Here is a 14,302-nt window from a genome sequence, read left to right on the forward strand (position 1 = left end):
AAGTACATGCGAATATAGGTTAATGGGATGTTTGGCAAGTTTTGTCGATATATGTTTATTTTACTATTTCCTGTTTGTGTGTGTTTAAATTGAAACTAAGGTGCTTTAAAATAAGTGTAAACTAAATTTGTAACCTAGAAGTACTCTACAATTACAGGTATATATTCAAAACACAAGATGTTAATGAAAAATTAACTCAGGAAAGTTAAATGAATAACTTTCTACAATTTTAACTAACATTTCTCTTGATAACCATTTGATAACTCCTTTCCCTCGTTTAGAGAATACGCACCCAGATTAAAGCCCTTTAAATTCTCTCTTTGAAGCTGTTTTAAGTTTAAATTGCCTTTTGACCAATCTAAAGTCACAGTCACAGTTTGACTAATGTGGATAAAAAACAAAAATGATAAAATTTAAAAATAAAATTGTACTAAAATCATCTTCACTTAGAAGAGAATTCTCTTAATTCACCAGATCTATTAAATTTATTGGTTATTGTATTTTTGACATAACTGCCAAAATTCTTTTAAAAAGTGTATCAAAATGTTCAAGATTAACCCCTTAAAAACCACTTTAACACCGCTTGCGTTTGGCAGAAAAATGGGTTTTATGGTGGACAAAGTCTCCGAAGATTCCTTCTACGAGAACCTTCTGCTGGGCGTCTCTAAGGTGTTGGAGAAAAACCCTTGTGTATCCAAGTTGACTCTAAAAAGGCTTTCCGGTGTTAGGTGAGCTAAGTAATAGCAAAGTGATTTACAGTAACGCATAAAAGGTCTGCAGGCAGGCAGATATTAGGGCTTGGGAGCACAACAACGGAGTAATTCTACCCGAAGACTTACGCTCATTTTACTCCTCCACTGATGGATTTTTGTTTACGTATGAGTTTTCTTACGACTTCCGCAGCGTGTCAGAAGAGGAGAAAGATGCAAGAGAAGGGTTAATTCAGATCAATCCCCTCGGGGAACTTACAAGAACTTACGGGTACGAAACTAAGAACACGGCTCAAGTGCAGAAGGTCGGGAAAAGTTTCACTTTGACTTTATCCCGGGATAGTAAGGTGGTAACTTTATCTACAATAAAACTTCCTATTCTATTATCTACTAACTGCAGGTGTTTGAGCTGGCCAACGTGGACGAACAATCCAAAGTAGTCGTAGTATATCCAACCACCTACTCCGCTCCCACGATATGGTTTTACAGTGGTCAAATGCACTTTACTTACCTGGCAGAAGATTTCACCACTTATTTTCGTATGTGCCTGGCACACTTAGGAATACCTTGTTGGCAATACGCATTTGCTAAAGAAGGTATCCCAGAATGGACTAGAGAAATGTTTAACCTCTTGGCACCTGGTGTGCTCTCAGAAGACCGAAATTTGGTGGAAGTTTACAAACCTCCAAGTGAACGACTGAACAAAATAGACCCTGGCATATTTTCTACTGTGCAAAACTGTTCCAATTTACCGGCGCAGTTAGAACGGGTGCAAAACAATCCCAAACAGCTAGAGAACAATAAGGCTGGTAATAAGGAAAAACCTGTCAAAGCTAAAGGTATGCCCAGGAGGGCTATGAGTTGTAAAAATAAAAAAAATTATTAACTTGTCTTTGTATGGTTTTTTCAAACAGTCATTGCAATTATAACGTGTATTTGGCAGCCTTTCAGTCCAAATTCAAGACCAAATAAGATCTTTTGCTGGGTTAAATTCTTATTATTTCAAATTATTTCTCCTCTTCAAGTTGACTGAAGGGTTGACAATAAACGACCTACCATTACGCAATAAATTGACCCGTAAGTTTTGAAATAATCACCTCCTGTATATTCTATTTGTAAGAAGCATGGGATATCCGGAATAAAATCGTAAACACTCAAATTTGCAACGCTACTTTATAGTCTTTAAATAACTCGTACGCACAAAATAAATAATAATTGCACTAATAACATCGTTATCACGTCATAACGAGATTTAAAAAAAACGTTATTAATCGGCTGGTCTATGCCTAACCAATTTAAACGATTGATTGGTGGACAGTAAACGGTCGGTGCGCTCGCTCAAAGGATTAGAAACGTCCTGCAGAGACATACGCAGACATTCCTGCGGGAAGACCAGCTCACTGGACGATAGCATGGTAGAGTCACTTGCTACAACGAAGTGTCATATTAAATAACACGTACAAAGTGTAATTTTTGAGTAAAATATGTCTCTCAAATTGTTTCATTCCAGTTAGCGGCGCATAAAAGTCTAATCAAAATAAACTAGAGTGACATCACAGCCTTAAAAACACGTCACAAACGTTTGACCCCGTTGACTGTTTCTTGACGTCATCCTAATTTAGTATGATTTTCCGTATAAAAAGACACTTACCGGCTATTAACTGTTCCATAAGCTTTCGTTGTTCACCCACTTGGACTTCCATATCGCTTAAACGGTCGCAGGAAGCGTTGCTCCCCATTTCAGTCGATTTATCAAGTTCATTGGAAAAAAACTCGTTATGGATGTAGGAATCCACTGATCTACTGACTCGAGCTTGATCCACTCGATTGCGATTATCTCTATTTATGTCTATTGATTTAGTTGGTCCTGGATCAATTGGACTGGCTAAAGGATCCAAAGGATCAGTGCCTGTCAAAGAGTTAAATCATTCAGCTTTGCAGCTTAAAAGTTCAATTGAAACACTTTATCTATACCCTGATTATTATAATTTTAGTTGCACGTCCTCAAGGTGAAAATGGGCGGCGTTGTTAAAGTTATAAAAAACGAACCGAAATAGAATATGAATGTAGAAGAAGAATATGATTTTACTTTCAAATTTGACATCTAATGTCCGAACCGTGTTTCTTTACATTTTGAATTGCATTTACAGAAGGTCTGAGTGGTTTTTACAGTTTTAATTAACCTTTTGGGGTAATGAGAGTGAGGGAAGCTTAGTTTAAGCGTGTTTAGGAGACCCTAAGTTGAGGGTTTTGTGATCTGATTTGTTTTACTCGGCATTTGTGGATAAACTTTGAGCAATAATGGAGACATGTTTGTTTGCGTAGATTTTCAGGTAGGCGCTTAACAATTCAATGTTTTTTATCGGTTGAATAAGCTTACTCATGCTAGTAAATGGTAATACTTAGCTTTAGTACTGCAGACACATTTTTAGATCTAACTATAGATGTCAGCTTCGCACATAAATCTAATAGAATAAAGTTGTTTGGAGTTAGTAATCAACGGTTTTGGCATAACAGACAGCTACGTGGCAGGTTGTTGAAATGTTGTTTGTCCAAAGTTACCGTTTAATGACCACAGGTCGGTAGCAAGAAAATCGAAAAACAGACGACAACATTGCGCACTATTGTCAACATATTTTAAGGCTTGTAATTTAAGTTTCCGTATCTATGCAGTGTTATTGCCCAGTAAGTTCGGTTGGCAATAGAATCACCTTTGTTATGACGTGCAACTAAAGTTATAATAATCAGGGTATAGTTCCACAGATATTTTACATACAAGAAATGTCAACTATTGCTTTTGAGTGATTTACAAACCCTCAGTGTTTTGATATTGTTTTATTCAGACGATTTTGTCAAAAAATACCATTTGTGACTTAACTGTCATTAATATTAATCTTATCAATGTGCTACTAATGTTCAGATTCCTATTACTGTCTGCCTGTCGACGACTAATTCAGGTTTATTGAATTACTTCTCATTTTGTATTGTCATTGTTATTATGCAAAATGTCACAGTCAAATTACAAATTAACTTAAGTAGCACTTAAATACATCAGTGCAACCCGCCATAAATGTCATTTACAGAGCAATGTCACTGAGTTTTTGACTGATTTGCAGACATGCAGTGGTTTAATTGTCATAAGCTGGCAGATTGGCATTTTGTTTGATTTGATTTACGGATGTTTATTATTATCAGGAAATCAGTTATCCTTTTTGAAATAAAATTGGTTCACTTTAGAACAGCAAATAAAAATTAAAATATTTTTCAAACGTGATTTTTATTAGAAAAAACCCACTCACCTTCTTCTATTGAGTCTGAACGGGCTGAAAGCGAATCCTGATTAGCTCGGTAGTCCTCCACACCTTGTCTCACTTTAATCACACTTGTTTCCACACCTGTCCACAAATCCAAAATAGTTACAAATACAGTAAAAATGAAGCTTTCAAACCTTCAAAATTGTAACCTCCTGACGCGCATCTGTGAAACAAATCTTTGCTGATCTGCTTGTTCAAATAGGCTTCCGGCAAGGCCAAGACTTCGCTCGAACCTCTTGAATTCCTCTCCCTTCTCCTCTCTTTTCTACTACTGGATCCAAAAAACTTCTTCTTCTCCTCGCGATTTCTGTCTGAAAAAGTCAACGTTTAAAACAGCACGAGATCTGAAAGTTAACACACATTAGTCCACCAGGATCAGTTGCGTAGTCGCGCTCCAACAAAAACACAGCAAAAAAACTAATACAAGACAACAAACAATATATTAAAGGAAAAAAACAAAATAACAAGCAAAACGGTCACAATTAACTGTTACCTAAGTGTGGATCGTTTGAGCTGGATACGCTTGAAAGGGACGGACTGAAGAGTTTGGCACTGTCAGCTGTTAAAGTACTGGTTGACACGCCCGCCGTAATTGGCCTAACACTACAAAAAATTCACTTATCGGAAAATTGCATAAAAATTGTTCTTACCCGGCCACATGTCCAATTTCACCGACTTCATCCCCCAACAAAAAGTTTCGTAAATGTTTCAATGTTTCCCGCATATCGACCGTCACTCTACGGTGCAAATACCATCTCAATTGGCTGATGTTTTTATTCAGAAGAAACACAGCGTAATTAAAATGCGCCCGATCACGTCCTTTGGTGTAGAGGGGAAATCTAAAATTGCCCAATAAAACGCTAACCTGCTGCTATTATTATCGTCTCATCGTGGAGATCGAAAAAATACGTACTCTCGTTCCTTGTCTGGGATGTCCGGGTAGACCTGATCGAAGATCACTGAACGGGAACCGAGATGTTTCATCGGGTGGCGCAGAGGAACTTGGAGGAATATGGAGGACATTACTAATACGTGACAGATGTAGCCCAGAACTACTGAAACGCTGGCGTCGTTATAGTCTGAAAGAATCGGTTAATAGGGAAACTGTGGTTTGCTACTTGTCAGAATGTCAGAAACCTCAGAAGAAAAGTCAGGTAACTCATATTCATAAAAAAATTGTTTGGAAATAAGGCAATTATCTAACAGGTTAATCAGTGTGCTACCATATGAGAAAAAGTTTGTTTTTGTAATCTGAGTAGCAAGCTGTCAAAAAAGACAATACTCAAGTTTGACTGGTCTTAATAACACGTTCAAACACATAAAAAACCGTAACAAACTTACCTAAAAGCAAATCAGAGTCAGGCAAATGTATCGCCAACATGGTGTACTTATTCTCATTTGGTAACTTATCTACCGGATAAATAAACAACAACTCCTTCAGCAGCTCATGCTGTCTTATCCACAACTGTTCACTAACAGTCAACAAGTACTCCTTCAGCCTAGACAAACTCTGCTTATAATCTTCCCAATATTGAGATTCCTTGCTTAGCACATGATACCGCGACATCAAAATGGTATCTATCACAAGAAAAACAAAATTTTGCTGACACTCACTAGCAGGAAAGTCAAAACGTACTTCGTTCCTCATTATCTTCTAACAATTTCACTTCTTGCTGTTTCAGTCTTCTCAAATTGGCATTCGCTTTATCGTTTTGCTCATGCAGAAGTCTCAGTTTAAACTTGCAGTATTCTATGTTTTTACTTATTTTAGTCATTGCTTCCCGTTCCTCTCTAGTGGGTTTCTCATGCAACATTTTGTTTAAGGAATTCATAGTTAGTAACTGTTGACCAAAACCTACATTTGATGCAGATAGATCACCTAAGAACGTTTTACATTAAATGGTGACTCAATACAAAGTGTCTTATAATGAGCAACTCAGATTAATTTGAAAAAAAGTATCGGGATTATTTAGTAATAAAAGAGAGAGAGGGAGCAGTCTGATACAGTTGGCAGAGTGCATAAAATGGTTCTTAAAGAGTCAAAAAATCCTTCCAGAAGTTTGAACACATTCTGTTGTCTAATAACGCCATTCTCTGAAATGATCTTTACAATTTTTGAATCAAAGCAGTTCATTTAAGACACCTTGTGTAATATAATAACACAAACTACCTAAATCACATTCTGGTTCACTAGCCTGTCTGATTCGTTCTTTAATATGTCCCACCTCCTTTTTCTTGGCTTTAATTTCCCTTTGTAACTGCTGTAACCTCCGCAACTTTTCCAGTTTATAACTAACTGCTACTTCACCTTTTGAAGCTTTCACAGCTATTCGTTTATACAAAACCGAGTCGTTACGCTCGGTTTCCACTAAATTTAAATTGCTTTGAAACGGCAAAGGCTTATCCAAATCACCCCTCAGATAATCATGACTAGTAAAATAAACACCCTGCATAAAAAATATCACAGTATTTGCCTTGAAATATTTGGGCTGTAAATCGGTGATTTTGTTCCCCAGATAGACCAGCCCCGTAAAATTTACGCCCCAGGTTAACAGGATTTCATCCCCCTTTTTTGGGGTGGATTTCCATATTCGAACTACCACAGACGACATGTGGGTTTTGATAGAACTGTTGAAGGTGAGATCGCTCCATTTGGGGTTTTTACCAGTCACCATTTCACTGGTATAAAACGGCGAAGACATTGGAGTGTTGTGGAGGGTAAAGTAGTAACTGGCGCTTGTATCTTCAGGAATGTTGTATGCATAGATTTGGTAGATGTGGCGTAGTCTTAACTAGAATCAATTCACATTTCTGAAATACTAATACCTAACAAACTTAGAAATATACAAAAATAATTAACTTGCAAGATTCATTAAAGAAGCTTACTTAATCACAAGGCTGTAATGTGGTTGTTATTCTTATGCTGCTTATAATAATATCTTTAGAAGGCCAATACAGACAAATCACCTGACAAAGTATTATGAAATACCTAACTACTGATTTGCACCAAAATAAAAGGATATTTTTAATATACCAAAAATCCAGTAAAATTAAGATAATGTCACAAACAAAATTAATTAAAATAAAACATTTTTATATAAAAAACAAGTTACCTGGATGGTTGCTGTATTAGCAGCAATGAGTCTTCTCACTGGCGATGAAATAAACCGACTCATTTAGTATTGTGGCTATTTATTTAATTAGAAGAACATTTATATGGACATAGTCTTGAGTATTAACCACTAAAGTAAGAAGAAACATTGAAACCAGCATAATAAAACTACTTAACTAGAAAGACTTCTGTATAATCTCACATTATTTTTTTACTTTTTTTTATATTAAAAATCAAAATAATATTTAGCTTCTGATTGGTTGAATGCTCATGAGGTCATCTGACATTTGCTTACCATATTTTTCTGCTTATTAATGCAGTCTAGGAACAGACCTATTTTCAGATAAACAAAGACAGAAACTGCATTTATAGCTTAAATTATAACAAATGCATGACTATAGCTTATATTATGAGATCATCATCAGGGTCTCCACTGGTCAAGCAGTTATACATGTAGACAAAATTTTAACTACCTAAATAACAAGCAAAATTTATGTGGTATAGAAGTCAAAAACCATAGCACACTTAAATACAACTTATTTTTTAAAATAAGACTTACTTGTTGGGTTATAAGACATACCCACTTCTTACATCGTTGTCTACCTAGGGCAAACTCTGAGGCAGTAAAATTCATTGTTTCGGGTAAATCTTCAGTTGCATCCATAGTAGAATAGGAAAAGAAGGCACCAATGCGGGATTATAAAGCATAACACAATGCTTTAGGGCTTTGGCCCCTTTCCGGGTTTGTCAGTGTTGTTGTAATGTATACGAACTTTGGGAACCACCTCCAATATTATCAAACTTTGTCTAAAACTGTTAACAACCACTAATCACTGATTATACGGTAAATTAGTAGTTATTTAAATTTTTATCTGAAACTTTTTATGCAAACTTCAAAACATTTTATAAACAATAAGATTATTTTGACATTGATGGGTAAAAAGTAATTTAGACAGATGACAGAATATTTGATGTTTATTTCTGACTTCTGACATTTTGCTTGGCATTTTGCGTGGTGTGTCATGGACGGGAGGTTTTTGTAAAATACTCAAAAAATCTCGAAAAAAAGTGAAATGGTCTCCCCCAGGACCGTTTTGGGACTGTGTGCGGGCGTTAGCGCCACCCTCTTCATCGGATACTGCATTTACTTTGACAAAAAACGCCACGATGACCCTGACTTCAAAAAGAAACTGCGCGAAAGTAAGTTGTAGGTTATGTGACTTCAGCCCCCTTTTTTAAGCAATTTCTATGCAAAAACCTCTTTGTTTTGCTGAAACACAGTTAAAAGCTCTTAGTCCAAAGTACTGAAAGGAAAAATTTATGTAACCAACATTGGAATGTGTTTGTAGGGCGCAGGGCCAGAAAAGCCGCCGCCACTTCGGGTAAACGCTGCAAGACCGTGTTCCCAGACATGAAGGACCACGAAGCAGTGCAGCGATTTTTCCTGCAGGAAATCCAGCTCGGAGAGGAACTGCTCGCCGCTGGTGATCTTGAAAATGGTGTTGACCATTTGGGTAATGCTGTTGCAGTTTGTGGACAGCCCAATGATTTGTTGCAGGTAAATTTATGTTAAAACTATTCAAAATTCAAGTTCTAATCGTTGTTTTGTTAGGTTCTTCAACAAACTTTACAACCAGAAGTGTTCCATTTGTTGATTAAAAGACTGCCTGCAGTGGCCCCCAGGTTGATGAAAGCACAAAGCAACAATGCTTCTCTTCAAGAGGATGACGTAGAGTAGTTAGTTGCCTGAATTGGCTAGAGGTTCTTTTTTTTTAGTGAAAAAATGATGGAATATTTATGTTTGGTAATAAATTACTTAAGATGTTTGTCTCCAAGATTCTAAACTGGGGGAGACCTTTCAGTTTACTTCACCATCTAAATGTTAACTGTGTGTTATATATTGTGTATATAACCACTTGCAGTGCTTGGTTTTTATTATTTAGTAGCATTAAAAAGGTTTTCCATCAGTTTTTATGAGAGTCATGCTAGAATCATGTGTAGTGTTCCTGAATTTAATATAACCACCGAGTACCTAAAAATGCTGTTATTCAGAGTGTATTTTCAAAAAAATATAAAATAAAGGGAAACTATCATTGACTTAGCAATATTAATAAGTTGTTTTTATACCATATTTCTGTGTTTCTTGTAAATAAAAAGTTTCTTTAATTTGTCAGTTTTTTTTTACAGTGTTTATTATTTGTCCTTTAGATGATTACCAAATATTTACAGTTTTACAAGGTTGCCAAACGTTTTATTTGATTTTTCAAACACCGTATCTTTCCGCGGATTATACAGAATAGCAAAATTTGTATGAGTAACTAGATTTTTCTCTACAGACAAATATAAAGTGTGACAGTCATTATTTTTGAAACCAATTGTAGTTTTGACTGTTATTTGTGCATGTACCCTAAGGCAGTAAAAACTAAAGATACAATAGTGTAACTGTGCCAAGTCCTACAACGTAAATTTACAATCTTAACAAAATTCCGCATGAGAGCGGTTATAAAGGCAGAAAAAATCAATTTTCTAACACATTTTCAATGCATTTAGCAGTTATTTTAGTCAATTAACCTAATCATAGCAATTTGTGTGAACTTACATTATAAATTCCACATGGATCCGGTCCTATTTTTTTTTCGCATTGGCCTGTTTGGCCATCATTTCAGCTTCTTCTTCCAATAACAATTCTACCGCCCTCGCTCGTCTTCTCGCTATGGGAACTTTGGACCACCAAGCAGCAAATGCTTCTTCTTCCTGTATGAATGTTGAATAGTGTTTGATCATTTAATTAATAGTATTAGAACTCTTAAAATCGTCTAAACTAAACGTCCTGTATTTATGTTTTTAAGAATTTAATTATAAACTCTCTTTGACACTGAATACCTCAGTGTTTACCTTACCTCTTTATATACAGGGGTTCTTTTGCATAAGGCATTGACAAGTTCCAAAGGACTTAATGGGTGGATTCTCAGTTGTAACATTCTTTTCACTGTAATCACTTCTTTGACTGTAGCAGCGATCGACCCTGTATATAACAATTTTTAGAGTATAACCATGTAAACATCTATTTTAGGTCACCCTGTATATTTACTGAAATAACTCACCTACAGTGTATCCATCTGAAATTTTGCTCATAACGCTAGTATCAAATTTCCAACTGGCCGCCATATACTGATTTAAAAGGGTCGTCCACAAGTAATACCTTTACAAATAAACTGATTTTTTACTTATTGATAATGTAAATATTACGTAAGAACGGACCTGGAACTATAATTGGGCCTGGGAATGAACAAAAACTTCTGATAAACTTGCTGAAGAAGCTTCTGGTCGCTCTCCCAAGGATTGTCGGAGACTCCAATCAGCACTACCCTGTCTTCTGGACTGAAATCTATGTAAGTTGGTATTTTGTGAAATCTTTTTACGCTATATTAGGTGTGATTGTTATTGTTTTACTAAAAAGTTTTAAAATTAGTCAGTCACAAAAAAGTTTAAGATGGACTCTGTATAAAGAAACAATATAAGCGCAAAAATCTCCTGTCATAGAAAAAGTGTACAGATTGAAAACAAACAAGGAGGTTCATTTATTTCTTACATAGAAACACCCTGTAGTGTAGGTGCGGCAAAAAAAATAGTATTCCCAATTCAATCTACTCGCACCTACCAACAGGGTGTAACAATTATTTGATTTAAAATATAACAGTTTCACCTAGAAATTTATGATCACCCTGTATAGCTATATATAAGTATGACAAATCAAACTAACTTTTAACAATCTTAGGCAAATCCTTTTTCAATCGTTTAGGATCGCTTTTATCAGTTTTGGGAATCTTTTTAACAAAAGGACGTTCCGCGTTGTCCATGTAGATGACGGAGGGTTGCAACAATCTGGACACTTTGACCACCAAATGGATAAGCATGATTAATCCAGACTTGCCTGGATATTTGCCCACTATGTTGGCCGGGGTCAGGTCGAATAAGACTGCACCTGAGAAAAAATAATTTAAAAAAATGCTTTAAATAGTATGTATAGTAGCTTTTTCTTTTTTTAGGAGTTGGGAAAACAGCGTACAAGCGAATCATAAAAAGCTACTACATACTATCAAACCGAGGATCGTAAACCAAAAATCATTCTTTAAATAGTTTTTTACCAATCTCGTTGCATACAGCGTGAACCAACATATCTTTGCCTGAGCCTTTAGGCCCAGCTAAAAGTATTGACTTTATGTGTAGAGTGGCTTGATGTAGACGATCGGTCAATAAAGGAAGAACGCAATATTCAGTTAAAACCTTTTGAAAAGAGAAACGTATTATGGTATAGAGTATGTTAATAAACAGTAAAATACTTAAAAATTTGTTAACAAAATAAAAATAGACACACCTTGTACACGTTTTAATTCGTAATACATACTTGTCGTATATCACCTAAATCATAACGGGGTTCCTGACCTTTATTGTGGGGTACCGGATGGGAAAACGACCGTTCTCCTATAAAGTCCTTCATCCAAACTTCTGGATACCTAATTAATAATACTTGTACTGCATTTACTTGAAGAAAATGATTTTAATACCTACTTTTTGATAATCCCATTGGCCACTAACTCTTCAAAAAGCGACTCAGTAGTTCTATCCGGTGTCAAGTCTTTCTCCTTCTTCTTCTTGCCTTTCTTGCCGGATTTCCTGGCTTTCTTGCTTGACTTTTTCTTTCCTTTGTGACCTCTGTCTTTGTCGTAGGCTTCCTAAATATGTTAATTCTGGTCAGCTATACGAGGTAAAGTGAAAAAAGTACCTGAAGTAACAGGAGTTCAGTTTTCATCATTTCATCAACGACTTTTCGGAGTTCGTTTTCCATTTCAGTCATCTGTTCATGTTCGATGAGGTCCTTGTAATGATACTGCATTGGATTGGTTGATTCGTCCTTATGTCTCCACATTTCATCATATTCCTCTTTTCTACAAAGTTTGATTAATTTGACTACACCATGTTAGCTAATTTATACTTGCCTGATATTTAATTCTGGCAGAAACGATGATGCCAAAGCTCTAGATCTTCCTTCCTGTTCTTCTTCACTCTCTACAGCTTTGCTTTCTTTTGGACTTTTAGCCGTTTTGTCTTTCTGCTTGGACTTGGAGTCTTTCGAGGAGGCCGGAGTTGACTTACTGGTCTCACTTTCTGTACCTAATCAGTCTTTATACATGGGTGTACCTCAAAAATTCTACTAACAAACCTTGTCTGCTGAGTAAAAGCCTGGAAGCACTTCTCTCTGATCCGGTATATTCTGGAATTCTTCCAGTTTGAGCTTTGTACTCATGCAACCAACCTCTGACTTGGTCGCTTAGTTGCTCCATGACAGGCCCTCTAATAAAGAAAAATAGTCAAAGTTTTCCTTATTTTACTATTCTTTAAAAATGGATTAGGAAGCACCTTTGAGTCTTTTCAATCCGTTTCCTTACAGCCTTCACTTCAACTTCATACTCTTTCATGCGTTCTCTTTGTAGATGCTTTCTTCTTTCTTGGTTTTGGATGTCTTTCTCCAGGTCTGCGTTTTTCTTCTTTGGTGGGGGTATCATACCTGTCACATTATAATTTAAAATTATTGCTTAGCCTATCCAAAACCTTTACATACCTATGAGAAGCATTTCCTGTAGCTTACGTCTTCTTGTAGCTCTCCTGGCCATAAAACCTCTCCAAATTTTTTGTATCTTCAAGGCAGCAGATAAAGTGAGACCTTGTACTTTGTCGTCTTCACCATCACCTTCAACTGAAACGTTAATTTATACCAGAGAGTTCTTAAAAAGAGTTTTGTATCAAAAACTGAATTTTTTTCAGGAGAAATTTTCGCTCCACTATAATTTTTGAGATACAGAGCGGCAAAATAAACTTTGAATAGAAGAAGAACTATTATTTGACTAATTTAAAACGCTATGCAGTTCAATACCGGCTCCTGTTGATTTGGTTTTCTCCTTCATACTGCGAATCTCCTTCATAAATTGAGCCCGAAGCCTGCCCTGTCTAGCTCTCTCATGGGTTTGCAGAATCAAAATAGCTTGTTGTTCTGTCATTGGTCGCTTTTCTTCCACCTCAAATTTAATCGCAACAATCAAACGGTGTGCTTTTAGTGGGGTATATTTGATACCTTATCAGTGAACCCCAACTTATCTAACACCTCTGTAATTAACGTTTTTTTATAGATAATTTCCTCCGCCCTATCCTCTCGAAAACAACTAGGAATGCGCAGTTCAGCCTCGGGAGGAGTAAGGTTTAGCAGTTCCAAAATGTCACCGCAGTGGGTCCATTCAGTAAGATCAGCTTCAACTAAATCAGCCTGCAATGTTCACGTTTGCTATGATCATAGTTATGAACGCACTGTACAAACTTTAAGCTCCAAAATCCTGCCCAAAGTGGCCTCCAGCAATTTTCTGAGCAGCAACCGTTTCTGAGGCTGCACCATCTGATCCACGCAAGCTGACAGCTTGTTAGCTATCACTATGTAGCGCAGGTATAATGTAGCTAGTAGCTGTCTGTGTTCACGTCTGTCAACTTGGGATGGTTCGCTGTTTAGGGTTGTAGTCAAGTAGTCTTGGATTTTAGTTAATTCGCGATCATAGTATTGATGGGACATCGTTGGTGTTTTGATTATACTGACCCCGCAATACTAATGCGAATAGAGCTTTCAAGTTGTGCATAGCAACCCTTTTATTGTCAGTTTAATCGATATATCTTTCAGGAAAGGAAATTATACCTATAGTGGTTGCTATAAAGCCCTAAAAAAAAACATAAAATTTTACTAAATACATTGCAAGTGTATATTTTATTTATTAAGACCACTTTAGATATATTCAGATTTTATTTTTGGTTACATGACACAACCCTTAAGAAAGGCGTCTCAAGCATTTTGCTTTAAAGAAATAAGTTAAGTAGTAAGTAATGATAATAAATTGGCAAGCGCAAAAATCGAAAATGTTAAAACCCATCACTAGTGAGTTATCACCAGCAGACCATCTCTAGTAGATTCCGAGAAAACAGTGACAGTTGACATTGCTGACAAACGAATGAAACCAATATGGTGTGTTGCCAAATTGGTTGATTTATCCCTGTATAATTTAATTAGCTGCTCACTATATTAATCATAATTGACTAATAACAGTTTTTATTACAGTGGCATTTAA

The 14,302-nt window shown here is 36.2% G+C and overlaps 5 protein-coding genes across 8 annotated transcripts in view; 2 read left to right on the forward strand and 3 right to left on the reverse strand.

Moving 5' to 3' along the window:
• The first annotated feature begins 15 nt into the window (after positions 1–15).
• On the forward strand, positions 16–1,602 carry LOC145732151 (tubulin polyglutamylase complex subunit 2). 2 transcript variants are annotated; one of them, XM_081984239.1, is made up of 4 exons: positions 16–157; positions 597–728; positions 781–1,057; positions 1,111–1,602. In XM_081984239.1, exons 2-4 carry the CDS (start codon positions 601–603, stop codon positions 1,594–1,596), a joined length of 891 nt encoding a protein of 296 aa, XP_081840365.1. In that variant the 5' UTR covers positions 16–157; positions 597–600; the 3' UTR covers positions 1,597–1,602. The 2 variants fall into 2 exon arrangements, with proteins under 2 accessions (XP_081840365.1, XP_081840364.1); XM_081984238.1 differs by lacking the exon at positions 16–157 and having other exon boundaries at positions 483–728.
• Positions 1,603–1,864: 262 nt separating this feature from the next.
• On the reverse strand, positions 1,865–8,064 carry Uvrag (UV-resistance associated gene). 2 transcript variants are annotated; one of them, XM_081984148.1, is made up of 11 exons: positions 7,696–8,064; positions 6,195–6,816; positions 5,661–5,903; positions 5,366–5,602; positions 4,938–5,103; positions 4,675–4,884; positions 4,518–4,627; positions 4,159–4,335; positions 4,010–4,105; positions 2,362–2,619; positions 1,865–2,138 (listed from the first exon to the last, which is right to left on the reverse strand). In XM_081984148.1, exons 1-11 carry the CDS (start codon positions 7,798–7,800, stop codon positions 1,978–1,980), a joined length of 2,385 nt encoding a protein of 794 aa, XP_081840274.1. In that variant the 5' UTR covers positions 7,801–8,064; the 3' UTR covers positions 1,865–1,977. The 2 variants fall into 2 exon arrangements, with proteins under 2 accessions (XP_081840274.1, XP_081840275.1); XM_081984149.1 differs by having other exon boundaries at positions 4,675–4,863; positions 7,696–8,062.
• On the reverse strand, positions 7,810–13,892 carry LOC145732091 (dynein regulatory complex subunit 11). Of its 2 annotated transcripts, XM_081984144.1 has the most exons (17): positions 13,510–13,892; positions 13,270–13,458; positions 13,072–13,213; positions 12,760–12,894; positions 12,558–12,705; positions 12,361–12,491; positions 12,137–12,311; positions 11,923–12,085; positions 11,709–11,872; positions 11,545–11,653; positions 11,285–11,423; positions 10,900–11,121; positions 10,398–10,524; positions 10,241–10,338; positions 10,037–10,161; positions 9,736–9,890; positions 7,810–7,949 (listed from the first exon to the last, which is right to left on the reverse strand). In XM_081984144.1, exons 1-16 carry the CDS (start codon positions 13,753–13,755, stop codon positions 9,762–9,764), a joined length of 2,442 nt encoding a protein of 813 aa, XP_081840270.1. In that variant the 5' UTR covers positions 13,756–13,892; the 3' UTR covers positions 7,810–7,949; positions 9,736–9,761. The 2 variants fall into 2 exon arrangements, with proteins under 2 accessions (XP_081840270.1, XP_081840271.1); XM_081984145.1 differs by lacking the exons at positions 7,810–7,949; positions 9,736–9,890 and having other exon boundaries at positions 10,241–10,351.
• On the forward strand, positions 8,130–9,302 carry LOC145732182 (mitochondrial import receptor subunit TOM20 homolog). Its single transcript, XM_081984292.1, has 3 exons — positions 8,130–8,336; positions 8,486–8,694; positions 8,749–9,302. The coding sequence occupies exons 1-3, from the start codon at positions 8,210–8,212 to the stop codon at positions 8,872–8,874; spliced, it is 462 nt and encodes a 153-aa protein (XP_081840418.1). The 5' UTR covers positions 8,130–8,209; the 3' UTR covers positions 8,875–9,302.
• LOC145732170 (DNA-3-methyladenine glycosylase-like) overlaps positions 13,773–14,302 on the reverse strand; it is a 139,730-nt gene continuing 139,200 nt past the window's right edge. Inside the window, exon 4 of the mRNA XM_081984272.1 lies at positions 13,773–13,897. The gene's annotated coding sequence lies outside the window, so the exon portion shown is untranslated. The remainder of the gene's footprint in view (positions 13,898–14,302) is intronic.

This window comes from Ips typographus, linkage group LG7, assembly GCF_016097725.1.
Source record: "Ips typographus isolate SLU linkage group LG7, UJ_Ityp_2.0, whole genome shotgun sequence".
NCBI lineage: Eukaryota > Metazoa > Arthropoda > Insecta > Coleoptera > Curculionidae > Ips > Ips typographus.

Excerpts from the sequence above, each read along its gene's own strand:
- LOC145732151 (XM_081984238.1), top strand. The coding sequence starts at position 544 with ATGTTCAAGATTAACCCCTTAAAAACCACTTTAACACCGCTTGCGTTT. Across the intron at positions 729-780 it reads AAAAGGCTTTCCGGTGTTAG|GCAGGCAGATATTAGGGCTT; the intron begins GTGAGCTAAGTA and ends AAAGGTCTGCAG. Across the intron at positions 1,058-1,110 it reads CTTTATCCCGGGATAGTAAG|GTGTTTGAGCTGGCCAACGT; the intron begins GTGGTAACTTTA and ends TACTAACTGCAG.
- Uvrag (XM_081984148.1), bottom strand. The coding sequence starts at position 7,800 with ATGGATGCAACTGAAGATTTACCCGAAACAATGAATTTTACTGCCTCA. Across the intron at positions 5,603-5,660 it reads AGAAGATAATGAGGAACGAA|ATACCATTTTGATGTCGCGG; the intron begins GTACGTTTTGAC and ends TTCTTGTGATAG. Across the intron at positions 5,104-5,365 it reads TGACTCTGATTTGCTTTTAG|ACTATAACGACGCCAGCGTT; the intron begins GTAAGTTTGTTA and ends CGATTCTTTCAG.
- LOC145732182 (XM_081984292.1), top strand. The coding sequence starts at position 8,210 with ATGGTCTCCCCCAGGACCGTTTTGGGACTGTGTGCGGGCGTTAGCGCC. Across the intron at positions 8,337-8,485 it reads CAAAAAGAAACTGCGCGAAA|GGCGCAGGGCCAGAAAAGCC; the intron begins GTAAGTTGTAGG and ends ATGTGTTTGTAG. Across the intron at positions 8,695-8,748 it reads AGCCCAATGATTTGTTGCAG|GTTCTTCAACAAACTTTACA; the intron begins GTAAATTTATGT and ends TTGTTTTGTTAG.
- LOC145732091 (XM_081984144.1), bottom strand. The coding sequence starts at position 13,755 with ATGTCCCATCAATACTATGATCGCGAATTAACTAAAATCCAAGACTAC. Across the intron at positions 13,459-13,509 it reads GCAGGATTTTGGAGCTTAAA|GCTGATTTAGTTGAAGCTGA; the intron begins GTTTGTACAGTG and ends TGAACATTGCAG. Across the intron at positions 11,424-11,544 it reads ATTTAGGTGATATACGACAA|GTTTTAACTGAATATTGCGT; the intron begins GTATGTATTACG and ends TCTTTTCAAAAG.